General features: G+C 35.3%; 1 protein-coding gene across 2 annotated transcripts in view; it reads left to right on the top strand.

Annotated features, from left to right (window-relative positions):
• The window catches only part of TFEC (transcription factor EC), a 76755-nt gene that overhangs the window by 15908 nt on the left and 45225 nt on the right, over nt 1-15622 (top strand). For both annotated transcript variants that reach the window (XM_029233764.1, XM_029233763.1), the window contains exon 2: nt 8847-9098. In XM_029233764.1, the coding sequence (XP_029089597.1) occupies nt 8919-9098 (180 nt within the window). In that variant the 5' untranslated portion in view covers nt 8847-8918. The remainder of the gene's footprint in view (nt 1-8846; nt 9099-15622) is intronic.

Genomic DNA, 15622 nt, shown 5'->3' with positions numbered 1-15622 from the left:
CAGCTGCCTACTTCACATACCTTCTTGGACACTTTCAAAACATCACAAACTCAACGTGTTCAAAACTGACCTTATAATTCTATGTCCCCCTCAAAAAACCTAGTCTTCTCTGTGAAAGCCATCACTATCTATTTAGTCAATTAAGCCAGAAACCTCAGGTGTCATTTCTTAATCCATTTCTAAACATCTCTTGAATCATCTACTTGTTTCCATGTGACTATGCAACCCTTATCACATGACCCTAGTTCAAGCAGCCCTTTTTTCTTTCCTAGACTCTCTCATTTTACCTCTCTAAAATTCATCCCACTGAACTGCTACTGCCCCTTTTCTTATGATAAAGAAAATAAGACATGTTTCTATACCGAAAAGATGGCATGAATTGGCCCTACTGGCCTCTCCAGCCTCATACCACACTCTGCTCTAGTCCTATCATCTCCTTTCAGTGCATTCTTTTCATCTTGTTTCTTCCCACCAGGGTCTTCACATATGCTGCTTTATCTCTCTAAATGTTTTTTTCTACTCTTCCTCTCTTTATTTCCTACTCATCCTCCAGATCCAGCCCTATCATCCCTTCTCTAGGAAAGTTGTCCTTAACTTCTGTCTAGATCATCTTTTTCTACAGGCTCATAGTCATGCGTATCTCTCCTGCCTATCACTTGTTACACTTGAAAATTTCCAGTCATTTGTGTGATTATTAGATTAAAATCTGTCTCTTCCACCTGTCCATAAGCTGCATGGGGAGAGGGACCATGTTTCACTTTATTCATCATTGTTACCCACACAACTGGCTACTACTATATATAGTAGCCAGTATGTATATATAGGCACACACATATCTATTAAGTGAATGAATCAGTGAAATTAATAGCAGAAACTGTCATTTGAATGACTCTTTCCCATTTTATCTAGGTCTTCCTGCTTGATTTTGTGACACCTTTTACTTTCACAGGGTTTATCACATTGTGTTATAATTATATTTTAATTATCTATTTCTCCTAGTAGACTGTGAACTCTTTGAAGACTGGGTTATGTCTATTTTGTTCATAATTATATCCCCAGAGCTTATCACAGTTGCATAAAACCTGATGTGTAGTGGCACTCAAAAATATTTATAGAATTAATGAATACTAAGCCTGAGAATGCATTGTCAAATATATTTTAAAGTATTATGGCTTAAGTTATCTGCATTTTTCATATTAACTTATTTTCGTTATTGATGATATTGCCAGTTGACTTTAGTGTGTACATGGCTGCTGTGTAATTTTGAAGCCAGTGGGAAGTGGTCAGTGTCTGCTGTGATTCTTAGTTGATATTTATGGCTCTAAATTTCTATATACACATACACTTATAAAACAGATCAGACTAAATAAACCACAGTTATTTCTGGCATTAGTTCTAATTCTTTTAAAGATATAAAATGGTAATTTTCCTGAGATACTAACATAAACAAAGCAAATCAATGCAATTATAAATGGAGATAGATGGAGTTGTAAGGGAAGCTTAGTCTTTACAGTAATAATATAAGCGCTCATAGAGTGCAAGCATTTTTACTGCTAGAACACTATTGAATTAGGAAAACTATGCTTAATAATATTCATGCCTCTTTAAAGTCTCTTAAGTGTGGACCTCTTCTAAAGACACACCATTGGAATTATCCAAATTCAAGTGATAGGGACTGAAGGAATATGTTCCAATCACACTTTATATTATTATCCATTAAATAGCTTTGGATTATATAATGCTCAGCTGAAATATGCTGACAGTTATTCAGAAACCTAAGTAAAACTTTTGATGAACCCGGCCCTACTTTGTTCAGTAGTTATATCTCAATCAGACAAGCTCGACTGTATAATTTTAGGTTTAGTCAGGATGAGATTTATGGGTATATCATATCCAAAGACTGCTGTGAAGAAAGTAAGATTTGAAGAAACGAGTTATTAATCTTTGCTGCAGAATATTAACAAACGTCATGTGGCTTTTATGAATAGGTATCTATGAGGTAGTAGATTCATAAGCCCCCCAAAATAGATTTCTTCTTATATACCTCTGCTACTAGGAACATAATTAATAGTTACCTATTACTCACTTGTGAAGTCCAAGCTTTTACTTCATTTATTAATTTCAACCTTAGTACAAAATTAACAAAATTAAATGAGGGTTGTCATGTTGTAGTGAATGGGATTGTCTGTCTTGCTTTTTGATGGGGCTGTGTGTATACACCTGCCTGTATGTGTGTGTGTGTGTGTTTAGCGGTAGTGCATGTGTTTTTATTTACTATCACTACATAGTAAATATGTATAGAATACATATTTTTCTTGCTGAAAATATTTCTGTTTCTGTTTTTGCAGATAGTCTAAACACACTCATTAAGTAGGTGCCCATATTTGCCTGATTGATTTGTTTGGCTAGTCAAATTAATGGTGATAAAATGTCTTGTTATTCAGATGATTGCTCGTGTGATGTTTGCCACGACTTTTTAGTTTTGAATTTCAAAAGGCCAGTACCCAGAGGGTGTTTCATCTCCTCCCAGGTTCTGTGCCCTCAGTTTAGATAAGTGATCTCCAGGTGGATGGTGACACATGGATCATAGACCTGCTTTCTGGAGAGGAGTGACTTTCCTTTGGGACTGGCGTTAACAAAGAACAAACTCTTATTAAATGTTTGCTGAGTGAATGTTAAAAGAATTAGCTGAGGGCTTTTATGATTATCTTATGGTTTCTCTATAAAAAGGTAACTTTTTAAAGAGGCTATCATATATAGGCATACATATGAATTATGTTTAAAAGTATTTATATGATTTGTAGCAATATTTAAGAAGATATGATACAAGTAGACAATATTATAGACAGAGAATCACAGTGTTGGTGAACTCCTTCAAAGTTGTTTTTTGTTTTTGTTTTTTTGTACAACTACCCACCCAATTGTTTCTAAAATTTCCTCATTCAAAATACTCTGCTTGTGCGCCTGCCGATGCAGGGGACACGGGTTCGTTCCCCAGGCAGGGAAGATCCCACATGCCGCGGAGCGGCTGGGCCCGTGAGCCATGGCCACTGAGCCTGCGCGTCCGGAGCCTGTGCTCTGTAACGGGAGAGGCCACAACAGTGAGAGGCCCGCGTACCGCAAAAAAAAAACCAAAAAACAAAAAACAACTCTCCTTGTTGTTTATCTATTGGATAGGACTGAAACCCATATGAGAACTAAATCAAAAGACTACAGTGTGGAACAATGAAACGTAAATTGGGAGAATTAATTCATGTATTTAGGAGCATAATTTGAAAACCACTCTGTGAAAATAAGAATGCCTCCTTCTAGCCAGCACTGCTTGCCTGGCCCGCATTACTCCATAGCTCTTCTACCTACCAGGAGATTTTAAATACAAATGCATATAGGGCCACATAACATTTTGTTAGCCTTAATTTCTAATTAAATATTTGCTGATTTACAGAGTTGAAACCTCCCAAGACTGGATCTAAACTCTGGAATTAAAAAACAAGACAAACAAAAAAACCCTTCAGGTATCAGATACCCTAAATCATCTTCTGTTGTGTCAGAGAATGAGATCTGACCTTTTTCTATGGCATTGGGCTGCTGGCTCATGAATTTCCATCAATGCTCTCAACAGTCAGGATTCCTGCATCTATTCTAGTCTAAAAATAGGAGTAGGAAAAAAAACCCTACAGATACATAAATTTTTTTAACATCTTTATTGGAGTATAATTGCTTTACAATGGTGTGTTTGTTTCTGCTATATAACAAAGTGAATCAGTTATACATATATCCCCGTATCTCCTCTCTCTTGCGTCTCCCTCCCACCCTACCTATCCCACCCCTCTAGGTAGACACAAAGCACAGAGGTGATCTCCCTGTGCCGTGCAGCTGCTTCCCACTAGCTATCTATTTTACATTTGGTAGTGTATATATGTCAGTGCTACTCTATCACTTCGTCCTAGCTTACCCTTCCCCCTCCCCATGTCCTCAAGTCCATTCTCTATGTCTGCGTCTTTACTCCTGTCCTGACCCCAGGTTCTTCAGAACTTTTTTTTTTTTAGATTCCATATATAGGTGTTAGCATACGGTATTTGTTTTCCTCGTTCCTCGTTACTTCACTCTGTATGAGTTTCTAGGTCCATCCACCTCACTACAAATAACTCAAATTTTTTTCTTTTTATGGCTGAGTAATATTCCATTGTATATATGTGCCACATCTTCTTTATCCATTCATCTGTCGATGGACACTTAGGTTGCTTCCATGTCCTGGCTATTGTAAATAGAGCTGCAATGAACATTGTGGTACATGACTCTTTTTGAATTAGATACATACATTTTGTATTTGTGATTGTGATTCCCCAGTGATTATATTTTCTACAACCAGAATGCTTTTTTCTCCCTGACCAATTTCTTCCCATTAGCTTGTTGTACTTGCAGGAATTTATGTATTTCTAATTTAAAAAAAAATACTTCAATTGACCCATTAAGCACATTGCTCTGGTTCTCTTATTAATGAATCTAAGCATTTTTTAAAGCTCATCAATACATGCATTTCTAATTTTTAAAAATACTCACATCCCTTTATTAGAATATGAGAACTTAACTACATTTGAAACATATTTAAAAAAATAATTGGATGTTTTAAGCTAAGTTTCATTTTTGTAACTCCAAATAATGGAACTTTTTGAAAAAAAACAACATAATTTCTATTGAAAGCCTAGGTTGAGATAATTGATATTGGGTTAATGGTCTAACCAGGTGATCCTCTAGGTTAGTGTATTTAAATATGGAGTCTGAAATATAAATTGATTTGGAAAACATTGCTCTGCGTGCTCTAAGTGCTGTCTAAGGTATCTAAGGGTCAAGTCAGATCACTATAAAGTTATATGTTTGGGCTTTCACTTGAGCTGATTCATATTATGCTTTGGGCCTTTGATCAAGAATAAATGTAGTGGATGTTACGGTGCATGGCCAACATTATCCCCTTCATGACTGAACCACTCTTGCCTCCACCTGATCCTGTTTCCCTCACCTTACTGCAGCGCCGATTCTGAGAGCACCCCCCAATAAACATCCTACAGGCAAGTTTCAGATTATGTTTCCCAGCTAACTCAATTGAAGACAATAAATATTTATTTTTAAATATGGGCATATAAAGAACTTCACTGCCTATTTTGAAAGTTGGAATTTTGTTCAAGATATCATTCAAGTCTTCCATGAAAATATCTAGTTTATAAATTCTCAGATATTATTCTGAAAAATATTTGTCTTTCCTCAGAGCTGGCATGATTTAATTACTTATTAAGAAATATATATTAGGTTGAACTATACAGAAGGGACAATTCGTATATCAAAAATTTTCAAATATCTACAATTTCACAAGGCTCCACCTAATATGTTTTTAAAATTTTCCTTTTTCCTTGGCTGTCAGGATGCTCATGGGTAAATTTTGTACTCAATTGCAATATTAATCTTCAGCCTACATTTTCTGGTATAAATACCTCTCACCACATTTATGCCTCATATTTATTTATAATGTTTTGGAAAAGAGGGAGAATATAAGTAAATAAATTCTTTTAATTTGAAATAAAACAGATCTCTGCACATAGACAAAACCTTGGACTTAAGCTGACCATCATTATTTTTAGTTTGCAATAACAGCATGCCAGAGAGATAATGCTGAGACATAATTCACAGTTAGGAGATGATGTTTTACTTATTACTCTCAATAGCAAAACTTCCCTACATCTGGGTGGTCTTAATCTCTTTGATAGTCCAAAGAACAAAATCACAATCTACAGCTGCTCTAGCCTTCTAGGTGAAGACCTTGGTATTCTGATTATGGTTTACCTGCTTCCTCTATTGGGTTCCCAAAGCTCTCTGCAGTCACCCATAGTTATTCACACACTGTACTTTAATGATTCATTCATAAAATCACTCATTGAACACATGTGAACACATATTTTTAAGTGCCTGCTGTGTGCCCCTCTCTGGGTTATGTATAGGAAGTATGGCAGTCCAGCAGCCAGCAAGATAAATGCAGCCCTTGCCCTTGGAGATCTCTTATTTTTCTTCCCTGACTAGACTACGAGCTCTTTGAAGGCAGATACTGTGGTTATCCCCCTTTTACCTTCAATGCACGACTCAGTGCACACACACTTGACACTCAAAAATATTTCTTAAATAAATGAATAAATGAACAATGGCAACATATAGTTTCATTTACTTCATCTCACCAACTACCAAGACCTTCAGTGAAACCAATCCAATAGATAGTTTTATAGTTGTGTCTTCAGATCCCAGGCAACTTAAAAGTATTTTAAAATTGACTGCACATGGTTTAACTGATGTTTTACAGTTAGTTGTCTCATTGTTCTGATATCAGTCCATGCTTGGAAAAGACGGAGGTTTACTGGGGAGTAATTTCATTGCATTCCATTTAATCTTCCCTGGCTCCACTGATCTTTCAGATTCTCATGCTTAGTTTATAGATGTTGTATACAGATGTTGTATATAGATGTAGGATCCAAGAGAGTCTTCACTTTTGCCTGCTAAACCCTTGTAATTCCCTATAAATAACCAATAATTTAGGCAGAATTAGAATTTCATATTTTTTATTGTGTCTCTGTATAGAGTGATCTAATGAGATGGTAGTTTTGCTTTGAGAAAGGAAAAGTATTCATGTGAATTCCTTTTCATGACTAATATTTGTGACTGTCTCCCAACTTCTTTTCTTCTTTCATTTTGATCTTTTACATTTGAGTTTTCCTTCTTTCTGTCCCCTATCCCAGGACCATCTCCTTTCAACACCTGATTTATAACCATTTTCTCTTTCAATTAGTTTTTTAAAACCACTGCTTCTTGTGGCATTCTAAATTCATTGTATACATTACTGAGCTTTTGCTTTGTATTCCAGTCATTTCAATCAGGAGCCAATATCATGTAGTGTTTAGGAAGCCAGGCCCTGCATTCCAGTTCCATCTCTTACTAGCAGAGTGATAACAGCCACACCATTTAACCTCTCTAAGTCTCAGTGGCTTCAATTATATGGTGCAATGGGGGTGCTATTGATACCTATCTCCTAAGGTTGTAACAAGGATTAAATGAAACAATGTGTGTAAAATGCTTGGCACAGTGCCTGATACTTGCTGCATATTATTATTTTTATCATCATCATCATTTTTGCTGTAGTTGATATTAATATTGCCCAAGTATATTGTAAATTCCTAGAGCCCTAGGATCACATTTATGACTTCCCTTGGACTCCTGATGTAACACAAAACACAATAAGTACTATAATGATGCTTCTGGCATCCATAGATGAAAAGTGAAAAATGAATTAGTTAATGAATGTTGTAAATTCTGATTCAACATACTTTTCTTAAAATAATATACAATGTTCTTTAGCATTCAGTTACATTGTGTGAAAGTCATTCAGATTTGTGAATCTGAAAATGCTGTTTATAGTGTATATTTTGTAAATGTATATGGATTAAGGATTAATTTAAAACTGTAGGATAATCTAAATAGCTACTCCCCAAAAATTACCACAGGCATTTTAATGAAATGTTGTTTTACAACTTTAAAGCTCACAGCAATATAATTAGTAATATGTGTAATCTTTATTACCAATCTTAATCTTTTTTATATGACTGAAAAATTATTTTATGGTAGTACAATTAAAATAATGCTAAAAATGTCAGCATAACAGAATTAAACTAAAGTAACTACTACAATATTGTACCCCAAACCAGCTAATTTAAATGCAAAATACTTTGTAAAGGCTATTTATCTGAGCTAATGCATGTTAAGGGATTTAAGGAGTAGTTTGTGTAGCTGAAATAAAAGGAAAAATAAGCACTGTACAGCAATCTTTACTATTGTTTAACACGAGGGAAATATTAAATAGGTTTATATATAGGCCACTTGAGGAAAATGTATTAGAAGTCACATCTCAGCATAGTAAATATAAAGGGAACTGGCAGGCAATACTATTTTCAGAGGTTTTTAAAGGGAAAGCTTGAAATACTTAAAATTGTCCTTATACAAATAATGGTATATCATTAACTATGATAGCTACACTGAAGATGCCCAGAATTTTAAGTCTATGTTTTGAAAAAGGGATTTCAATATACTGGATAGTTGCTTAGTTGGCACATGACACTGTTTAGATTTTTCTCTGAATGCTTCTTTCTGTCAATTCATAATGATTCTACCAAAGTATTGTTATTATAAAGTGAGAATATGGAAGAGTTTAAAATTAATATTTTTAAAAAATTAAAATAAACTCAGTATAGAAACACTGGAAAATACAGAAAACTGAAAAAAATCACCTAGATTTTCACCACCCATAAAGTATCAGACAATATTTAATATATATATTTCTAGTCTCTGCTCCCTCATGGATAATTTTTTAAAATCTTTAATTAAAAATAGAGATTATAGCCAATGGAATATTTATATGTAATATAAAGGAATACAAGAGATATATGTTATATAAAAATCACTAATAATAGTAGATCAACTGTGTTTTCCTTTTATTATTTTAGTCATTCTTTTTCAGACCCTCAAAAAGTTTTGCTGCTTTTATATTTATTCCAAGTTGGTTTCAGTTGCATATTATTTTAAGAGCTATTCTTAAACACTTGGTTAGCATTTAAAATATTTTAGTAAAGTTTAAATGACTTCTCAAAAACTATAGTCCATTAATATCTTATGTAAATTATGACAGAAGCATAGAAATAAATTAGAAACAAACTAGATGTTATAGTGTTTATTGTCATAATCCAATTGTTGAAAGTGGAACTCATTTACCAGATGATGCTACACATTGCATTTGTTTGGTTTTTATTTGGTAGGTCCCAGCACACCTGGAAAGCTCTGCTAGGACTCAGCTACAGAAAGTTCAGAGACAGCAAGTAAAACCTTTCATGACCCTTGACCACCAGATCGTCCACCAGACTCTTAAACGGTCACACCCTCCAACGCCAAGCAGTGCACTTCTGGTACAGCATGGACACCAGTCTCCCGAGAGTAACACTGGACCCACTGGAAATCCACTCACCAAGCTGCTAACTCTTGGGAAAGAAGATGACAATGTGGAATGGCATGTATGTCTAATGGCTGCTTATGAAAATATATCATCAGTTTCTTGGGAAAAAAAATACCTCAAGAAATTGAAGTCAAATTTTTATAGTAAACATTCCATATGCAAATTTATTTAACAAAAGGATGTCTTAATTTATTAATTTGTAATAATTAGTTATGCCCATAAGAATTGTTATGCATAAAATATAACAATTCATTTTTTAACACTCATTTCAGTTTTGTATCAATGTGAGTCAAAGCAGGTTCTAATAGTAATATGTTAAGATTTAGCTTTAATTGTAATGGTTTTCTGATAACTTTAGTTAAAACATTTATCAACAGTTACATTATCTGAAGTACCCATTAAGATAAAACAAGCAAAAGAATAAATAACAGTAAACATGTGCTCTAGAAATGTTTATCAGAATGAGACTAATAATCTTCTTGCACTTAATATTTTGTAGAATTATGTCGGAATTTATTACTATTGATTATCCATTCATTTCTATTTTCAACAAATACTTGCCTACCATTTACTAAATAAGAGGAAATTAGAGGTGCTGAGGATACAAAATTAATGAGTGTCTCGCTTCGTGGAGTTCATAATTATTGTGACTTGCTTGTAAATGAACCTTCAAAAAATACTGAAGAATGAGTAGAAGTGGGAGAAAACTAGAACTAGAAAACTAGAACTGGGAAAAAGAGTTCCTTTAATATCTCAATGTAGAAAAACTGCATCAGTAACTGAGCTTTCTATTCTTTTCTTTTTCTTTTTTTCCATTTGATTTTTAGATGGAGACATGGTTCTATGATCTCCCAGATTTAATCTCCCAATCTACATTCCTGGTGATTATTACTGATTTCAGGTCACTGCTTTTTAGCTAAGTCTGTAGCCTCCAGGTACAAAATAGATGCTCAGTATATCATTATTTGAATTCCAAATGATAGAGGAAGATTTTCTTTTGCAAATTTTATGTTAATCTAGAAAAGAGAAAAGAATAAGGACCTGGTAGATTGTTTAATAAAATATAAAACAACCACAAAACAGGACTAGTTGAAATCCAAAACTAAACATAGATCTCTACATGTATATTTACTTAAACTTTTCAGTAGTGGATATACAAAGAATTTTCAAAAAAAAATGTAGAACTAGGTTCTCTATTCACTCTATGAAGATAATAAAAATATATGTAGGTTGAAAATCATCTGTACAGTAAATATTAGAACTCACCCAATACAACTTTTCTTACAACCACCTTCTTCCCAAGTTCATTTCCTTGTGTGGAAGAGTGATTCCCAAAGGAAAAAACAAATCGCAAAGGATATGCATATGCCAGTCAATTCTAGGCAAAACCCAGACAATGATCTTATTATGTGTCTTATGAAATATGTCTTCTAAAAGATGAGAAAGGATAAGTAACATATATCAGTCTTCTCGGTTTTTCTTAGATAACATTTTTATTCCTTAGGCACACAGATTACCTTTTATTTTATAATAAGTTTGTATAAGAGAAATTTACCTGATCTTAGTGGACCTTTAGGTGGTGTCAGTCAAAAGGAGTTGCATGGCTGGGAAGGGTTGAAAGCCTCATTAAGTGCAGTGGTCTAGGGACAACATGCACATTGGCTGCAGACAAACACTTTCTATTTTTTTAACCATTGTTCTTTAAACTGTGTATATAAGTCTCTTCAACCATTAATGTCAATCACAATTTTATTCCATCTGTTATAGTTTTAATGTGTGTTTTCTTTGAATTTGACTTATCGTGTACACATTTTCACATAGTGCCATCAATTCCAGTCTTGCTATCTTTAGTAGCTAAGATGTATCCTACCTTGTTGCCATTTCCTAATATTCTTTTTTTTTTTCAAACATCTTTATTGGAGTATAATTGCTTTACAATGTTGCGTTAGTTTCTGCTGTATAACAAAGTGAATCAGCTATATGTATACATATATCCCAATATCCCCTCCCTGTTACGTCTCCCTCACACCCTCCCTATCCCACCCCTCTAGGTGGGCACAAAGCACCAAACTGACATCCCTGTGCCATGCAGCTGCTTCCCACTAGCTATCTATTTTACATTTGGTAGTGTATATATGTCAATGCTACTCTCTCACTTCGTCCCAGCTCACCCTTCCCCCTCCCTGTGTCCTCAAGTCAATGCTCTACATCTGCGTCTTTATTCCTGTCCTTCCCCTAGGTTCATCAGAAACATTTTTTTTTTTTTTAGACTCCATATATATGTGTTAGCATGCGGTATTTGTTTTTCTTTTTCTGACTTACTTCACTCTGTATGACAGACTCTAGGTCCATCCACCTCAATACAAATAACTCAGTTTCGTTTCTTTTTATGAGTCAGTAATATTCTATTGTATATATGTGCCACATCTTCTTCATCCATTCATCTGTGAGTGGACACCTAGGTTGCTTCCATGTTCCAGCTATTGAGAATAATGCTGCAATGAACATGTGGTACATGACTCTTTTTGAATTATGGTTTTCTCAGGGTATATGCCCAGTAGTGGGATTGCTGGGTCATATGGTAGTTCTAGTTTTAGTTTTTTAGGGAATCTCCATACTGTTCTCCATAGTGGCTGTATCAATTCACATTCCCACCGACAGTGCAAGAGGGTTCCCTTTTCTCCACCCCTCTCCAGCATTTATTGTTTGTAGATTTTTTGATGCTGGCCATTCTGTCTGGTGTAAGGTGATACCTCATTGTAGCTTTGATTTGCATTTCTCTAATAATTTGTGATGTTGAGCATCCTTTCATATGTTTGTTGGCAATCTGTATATCTTCTCTGGAGAAATGTCTATTTAGATCTTCTGCCCAGTTTTGGATTGGGTTGTTTGTATTTTTGATATTGAGCTGCATGAGCTCCTTGTATATTTTGGAGGTTAATCCTTTGTCGGTTGTTTCATTTGCAAATATTTTCTCCCTTTCTGAGCATTGTCTTTTCATCTTGTTTATGGTTTCCTTTGCTGTGCAAAAGCTTTTAAGTTTCATTAGGTCCCACTTGTTTATCTGAACTGTGATTAAAAATCTTCCAACAAACAAAGCCCAGGACCAGATGGCTTCACAGGCGAATTCTATCAAACATTTAGAGAAGAGCTAACACCTATCCTTCTCAAACTCTTCCAAAATATAGCAGAGGGAGGAACACTCCCAAACTCAATCTACGAGGCCACCATCACCCTGATACCAAAACCCGACAAAGATGTCACAAAAAAAGAAAACTACAGACCAATATCACTGATAAACATAGATGCAAAATCCTCAACAAACTACTAGCAAACAGAATCCAACAGCACATTAAAAGGATCACACACCACCATCAAGTGGAGTTTATCCCAGGAATACAAGGATTCTTCAATATTCACAAATCAATCAATGTGATACGCCATATTAACAAACGGAAGGATAAAACCCATATAATCATCTCAACAGATGCAGAAAAAGCTTTTGACAAAATTCAACACCGATTTATGATAAAAAACTCTCCAGAAAGTAGGCATAGAGGGAACTTGCCTCAACATCCTAATATTCTTTGATTGGTGCTAAGAGTCATTGTCACAAAGCAGAAAGTTTGGAGTCTTCAGAGTCTTCAGAGTCAGGCACCATGAGATTAGCACCACCACTTAGTTGTTGTGTGGTCTCAATCCTTAACCAACCAATCCTTAATCTCTCACCAACATTTCTATGGTTTGAAGAGTTGTCTTATATATAAATTTATATATTTATTTACATTTTATTTTTGACTGTGTTGGGTCTTCATTGCGGCAAGTGGGGGCTACTCTTCATTGTGGTGTGTGGGCTTCTCATTGCAGTGGCTTCTCTTGTTGTGGAGCACGGGCTCTAGGCACACGGGCTTCAGTAGTTGTTGTATGTGGGCTCAGTACTTGTGGCTCGCGGGCTCTAGAGTGCAGGCTCAGTAGTTATGGCACACGAGCTTTGTTGCTCCACGACATGGGGGATCTTCCTGGACCAGGGCTCGAACCTGTGTCCTCTACATTGGCAGGCGGATTCCTAACCACTGCACCACCAAGGAATTCCTTGAAGAGTTGTTTTGATGCTTACATTTCCAGGTGGGCTGGGGGAGCTTCTGTCAACTTTTATTTTTATAATTATTTTAACATTATTTTATTTTTTCAGCTTGATTGTGAGATAATTGACATAATCATTATATATGTTTGAGGAATACAGCATGATGATTTAATTTACACGTACTGTGACATGATTACCACAATAGGTTCAGCTAACATCCATCTTATCATATAGATACAGTAAAAAAAACAGAAAGAAGAAAAGAAAAAAAATTTCCTCTTAACAACTTTCCTGTATGTCATACAACATTGTTAAATATAGTCATCACATTGTAGTACATTATATTATATAAGTACTAGTTGTAGTACTTATATAAGTACTAGGGTACTTATTTATCTTAGTACTGAAGTTTGTACCTTTTCACCACCTTCCTCCAATTCCTCATCACTCCGACCGCCAACTTCTGGTAGCCACAAGTCTGGTCTCTATTTTTGTTTGTTTTTTAACATCTTTATTGGAGTATAATTGCTTTACAATGGTGTGTTAGTTTCTGCTCTATAACAAAGTGTATCAGTTATACATATACATATGTCCCAATATCTCTTCCCTCTTGCATCTCCCTCCCTCCCAACCTCCCTATCCCACCCCTCTAGGTGGTCGCAAAGCACCAAGCTGATCTCCCTGTGCTATGCGGCTGCTTCCCAATAGCTATCTATTTTACATTTGGTAGTGTATATATGTCCATGTCACTCTCTCACTTTGTCCCAGCTTACCCTTCCCCCTCCCCGTATCCTCAAGTCCATTCTCTAGTAGGTCTGCATCTTTATTCCTGTCTTGCCCCTAGGTTCTTCTGAATATTGTTTTTTCTTTTATTCTTTTCTTTTAGATTCCATATATATGTGTTAGCATATGGTATTTGTTTTTCTCTTTCTGACTTACTTCACTCTGTATGACAGTCTCTAGGTCCATCCACCTCACTACAAATAACTCAGTTTCATTCCTTTTTATGGCTGAGTAATATTCCATTGTATATATGTGCCACATCTTCTTTATCCATTCATCTGTTGATGGACACTTAGGTTGCTTCCATGTCCTGGCTATTGTAAATAGAACTGCAATGAACATTTTGGTATACGACTCTTTTTGAATTATGGTTTTCTCAGGGTATATGCCCAGTAGTGGGATTGCTGGGTCGTATGCTAGTTCTATTTTTAGTTTCTTAAGGAACCTCCATACTGTTCTCTATAGTGGCTGTATTACATTCCCACCAACAGTGCAAGAGTGTTCCCTTTTCTCCACACCCTCTCCAGCGTTTATTGTTTGTAGATTTTTTGATGATGTCCATTCTGACCAGTATGAGATGATATCTCATTGTAGTTTTGATTTGCATTTCTCTAATGATTAATGATGTTGAGCATTCTTTCACATGTTTGTTGTCAATCTGTATATCTTCTTTGGAGAAGTGTCTATTTAGGACTTCTGCCGCTTTTTGGATTGGGTTGTTTGTTTTTTTGATATTGAGCTGCATGTGTTGCTTGTATGTTTCAGAGATTAATCGTTTGTCAGTTGCTTCATCTGCAAATATTTTCTCCCATTCTGAGCATTGTCTATTCATATTGTTTATGGTTTCCTTTGCTGTGCAAAAGCTTTAAGTTTCATTAGGTCCCATTTGTTTATTTTTGTTTTTATTTCCATTTCTCTAGGAGGTGGGTCAAAAGGATCTTGCTGTGATTTATGTCATAGAGTGTTCTGCCTATGTTTTCCTCTAAGAGTTTGATGGTGTCTGGCCTTACATTTAGGTCTTTAATCCATTTTGAGTTTAATTTTGTGTATGGTGTTAGGGAGAGTTCTAATTTCATTGTATTACATGTAGCTGTCCAGTTTTCCCAGCACCACCTATTGAAGAGGCTGTCTTTTATCCACTATATATTCTTGCCTCCTTTATCAAAGATAAGGTGACCATATGTGCGTGGGTTTATCTCTGGGCTTTCTATCCTGTTCCATTGATCTATCTTTCTGTTTTTGTGCCAGTACCATACTGTCTTGATTACTGTAGCTTTGTAGTATAGTCTGAAACCAGGGAGCCTGATTCTTCCAGCTCCATTTTTCTTTCACAGGATTGCTTTGGCTACTCGTGGTCTTTTGTGTTTCCATACAAATTGTGAAATTTTTGGTTCTAGTTCTGTGAAAAATGCCAGTGGTAGTTTGATAGGGATTGCAATGAATCTGTAGGTTGCTTTGGGTACTAGAGTCATTTCACAATGTTGATTCTTCCAATCCAAGAACATGGTATATCTCTCCATCCGTTTGTATCATCTTTAATTTCTTGCATCAGTGTCTTATAGTTTTCTGCATACAGGTTTTTTGTCTTCTTAAGTAGGTTTATTCTTAAGTATTTTATTCTTCATGTTGCAATGGTAAATAGGAGTATTTCCTTAATTTCTCTTTCAGATTTTTCATCATTAGTGTAGAGGCATGCAAGAGATTTCTGTACATTC

The sequence above is a fragment of the Monodon monoceros genome, unplaced genomic scaffold (assembly GCF_005190385.1).
Source record: "Monodon monoceros isolate NGI ecotype Baffin Bay Population unplaced genomic scaffold, NGI_Narwhal_1 Super_Scaffold_2, whole genome shotgun sequence".
Taxonomy (NCBI): domain Eukaryota; kingdom Metazoa; phylum Chordata; class Mammalia; order Artiodactyla; family Monodontidae; genus Monodon; species Monodon monoceros.
Note: the sequence above shows the minus strand (reverse complement) of the source record. Positions and strands in the feature narration are given on the sequence as shown.